The sequence below is a fragment of the Colobus angolensis genome, unplaced genomic scaffold, assembly GCF_000951035.1.
Source record: "Colobus angolensis palliatus isolate OR3802 unplaced genomic scaffold, Cang.pa_1.0 Scaffold76, whole genome shotgun sequence".
Classification (NCBI taxonomy): Eukaryota; Metazoa; Chordata; class Mammalia; order Primates; family Cercopithecidae; genus Colobus; species Colobus angolensis.
The window spans coordinates 3,702,759-3,705,855 of NW_012121376.1; the positions used below are offsets into that span (position 1 = coordinate 3,702,759).

At 55.9% G+C, this 3,097-nt stretch overlaps 1 protein-coding gene across 1 annotated transcript in view; it reads right to left on the bottom strand.

Moving 5' to 3' along the window:
• FOXL1 (forkhead box L1) overlaps positions 1–419 on the bottom strand; it is a 2,067-nt gene extending 1,648 nt beyond the window's left edge. The window contains exon 1 of the mRNA XM_011928087.1: positions 3–419. Within this exon, the coding sequence (XP_011783477.1) occupies positions 3–419 (417 nt within the window). The remainder of the gene's footprint in view (positions 1–2) is intronic.
• Between the last annotated feature and the right edge of the window lie 2,678 nt (positions 420–3,097).

The window sequence follows — 3,097 nt, forward strand, 5'->3', positions numbered from 1 at the left end:
CGCCGGTAGTTGCCGTTCTCAAACATGTCCAGGCAGCGGGGGTCCAACGTCCAGTAGCTGCCCTTGCCCGGCCGCCCTTTCTCGCGGGGCACCTTGACGAAGCAGTCGTTGAGCGAGAGGTTGTGGCGGATGCTGTTTTGCCAGCCCTGCCGGTTGTCGTGGTAGAAGGGGAAGCGGTCCATGATGAACTGGTAAATGCCGTTGAGCGTGACCCTCTGCTCGGGCGCGTCCTGGATCGCCATGGCGATGAGCGCGATGTAGCTGTAGGGAGGCTTCTGCGGGGTCTCGGCCCGGCCCGAGGCAGCCAGAGCAGCCGCGGGGGCGAAGGCCAGAGGCAGCCCTGGTCTCTCGGGACCGTACAGATAGAGCATGGGCGAGGCTGCCAGGGCAGACAGCCGAGGATCGAAGAGGTGGCTCATGGCAAGCGAGAGCCTGCGCTGCGCTCCCCGCAACGCAGGCGACCCGGGGGACCTAGGCACTGCGCCCCGCGCCGCAAGGGCCCTCCCGGGGAGCCAGCCGTGCCTCTGCCTCTGCCTCTGGCTCTGCCGCTCTCCCCGGCCGCTCCGTGCTCTGTCCCTTCTTCATGGCTTTAAAAATGTTAAATAATTGTTGTAAGTTTGCTGTTATATGTTGACTTAGCCCTGGAAAATAAATTGTCTATGATAAACAGTCCTTGTGTTCTCAGCCCACCCACATTAATTAAAATTTCATTGCTGAAAAACTCCAAGCTTTTCCCTCCACGTGTCTTTTTGATACCAGCCAATCGGTTTGGGGGCTATTCCTTCATTTGTTTATAGAATTAGTCTGTTGATAAGTCCGCCCACCCAAGTTGAATCAAGCTGTGTTTATTTGGAAAAATTTCCGGGCACCCAATATATAAACGCACTGATCTGATGTTTGAAATATCACGTCCACCCCTTGACGCTGTAAGCACACACAGTCAGTGAGGCAGGATGTAGACCGCGGTGGCTCGGAGCAGGGTCTGCTGAGCCAGGAAAGAGAGATGGAGATGGGGGTGGGTGTGCAGGGGTGAGTTTTACGCTGGCCTGGGGGAGCCCCACAACCCCAGGGCCTCCCACAAAAGGCCTTTTCTTCTCCCAGGCTTAACCGAACATGTCGAGATGTAAAAGGTGGAGTCTAGTAAAACGCTTTCTGAGGTCCTAGGAACCTTTTAGATCTGGGCAGGGAGGGTGTCTAAGAAGCCTGAGTGTCTGCTGAGAAGGGGATTCGGCCCTCTCTGAAAAAACAGGTGGCAGACCCAATAGGAGGTGGCACACTCTAGGGACCTGCTCTCCCACACCCTCCCTTCCAGGGCTCTCTGGAAATCGGAGGGAAATTGGACTCTGGGAGCCCAGCCTCTCTGGAAGGGAAGGCCTAGGGCACTGGAGACCTGGGGAAGAGCACCTGGTCCACAGCTCCATTGAGGAAGGTTTCAAAATAAACCCATTTAGAGAACTGGGGGCAAAAGTAAGGTCCTCCTGATGGGGCCAAGGTTGCAAGGGAGGACCACCATAAAAGGAGGCTGTGGCAGCTGGCGCGGGAGGCCTGGTATTTGTGAATGTGGGTCTCCAGCTTTATATTCTGGGCTTTCCTGTTTATAACAAGGAGGGGGTTATAACAACTTTACAAGTGCATGCAGCTGGCCCATGATTACATTAGGCATTTGGGAAGCCTGCTTGCTCTCCCTGCATCCACCCACCCTGGGGTGAACGCCGCTACCCACCCCCATCTCATTTTACATTTTCCCACCTCACTGTTTGAATAAAAAATCCTGAATCATGCTGATTTCCAAGGCGGCCTCTCTTCCCCACTCCACTCCTTAGGGTAGGGGTAGAGGGCACCTAGTATGACTACTTCCTGTTTATGATCACCCCCTGAATATTAAAACACACACACTCTCACACACACGCACACGCATTCAGATAACTGGTGTCTCCTTGAGTAAATCGTGTGAGCATGTCAAAGAGACGAGGGAAGGGGGATGATGGCAGGTAGGTGTAGAAATGGCCCACTACTTGTGGGCCAAGAAGGAGGGAGAGGCACGAAGGGCACTCACAGGGGTAGAGGGAGTGTCTGCTGCTGCCACACCCGGCTGGGGATGTGAGTGCTTAGGTAGCCTCTGAACAAGGAAAGGTGGCGGGCATCCTTTTTCAAAATGAGAAAAACAGAAATAACCCGTGTGTTGGGGTTCCCGGGTACCCAGCCCATAGAATAAGTAGACCGCAGAGGGACGGGTAAATTTAAAATATCAAAAAGGAAGTCGCAAGAATGGTGGAAAAACCGGTCTGGGTGCCGACACTGCCTGCGGGAGCGACAGGCCAGTCCCTGGGACACCTCGGGCCTCCCTCCGAGGCCCTACTCCTTTAACGTCGGTCCAGCGCGCAGCCCGGCCCGCCTAGGTCCTGGGGGTGAACCTCTGGCCAGCAGGGGCGGGGCGTTGTCGTTTCGTGACCGCTCGCTCTCACTCGCGCACACCTTTCAACTTTGGGATGAAAAAACCTCAATGCCAGCGCCTTTGAACCCGCAGGCCCCACAGTCTCTGGGGTCACCCAACCTCTCCGGGGTGGCGCTCCCCCAGCAAGCTCAAGTTTGGATCCAGTTCCTTCTCCAGCCTCGGCCCTCGCTCCAACACATCCAGACCGAGAGCTAAACCGGTGTCACTATGCAATCCTTTCCCCACCTTCCTATCCCACAGCCCGTCCTGGAGCTCCCCACGCGGCACCCGAAGTCCAGCACGCACATCCCTGCCTCTACCGAAACGCCTGCCGTCCTGGCGCGACTTCCAAACTCTAAGACAAATCCGAGCTTGAATTTGCACAGTGATAAACACTACCCGATTTGGTAATGGGCGGGACGCGGGCGGAGACACGCTCGGCTGGTGGGCGGGACACCGATAGTAAAGCTAAAAAAAAAAAAAAAAAAAAAACAAATGCCCACGCTCCAGTTGCGGTTTGGAGACGCACACCCATCCCCGCGCTTTTGCAGAATTGTGCAGTCTCTGGGAGGTTTCAGCTGTAGAACTCCGGCATTGCGCCCCAGCCCGGCTCCGGAGCGGGTTTGAATCCCGGGCTCCTGGGTGATGGATGAGTTTGTAACC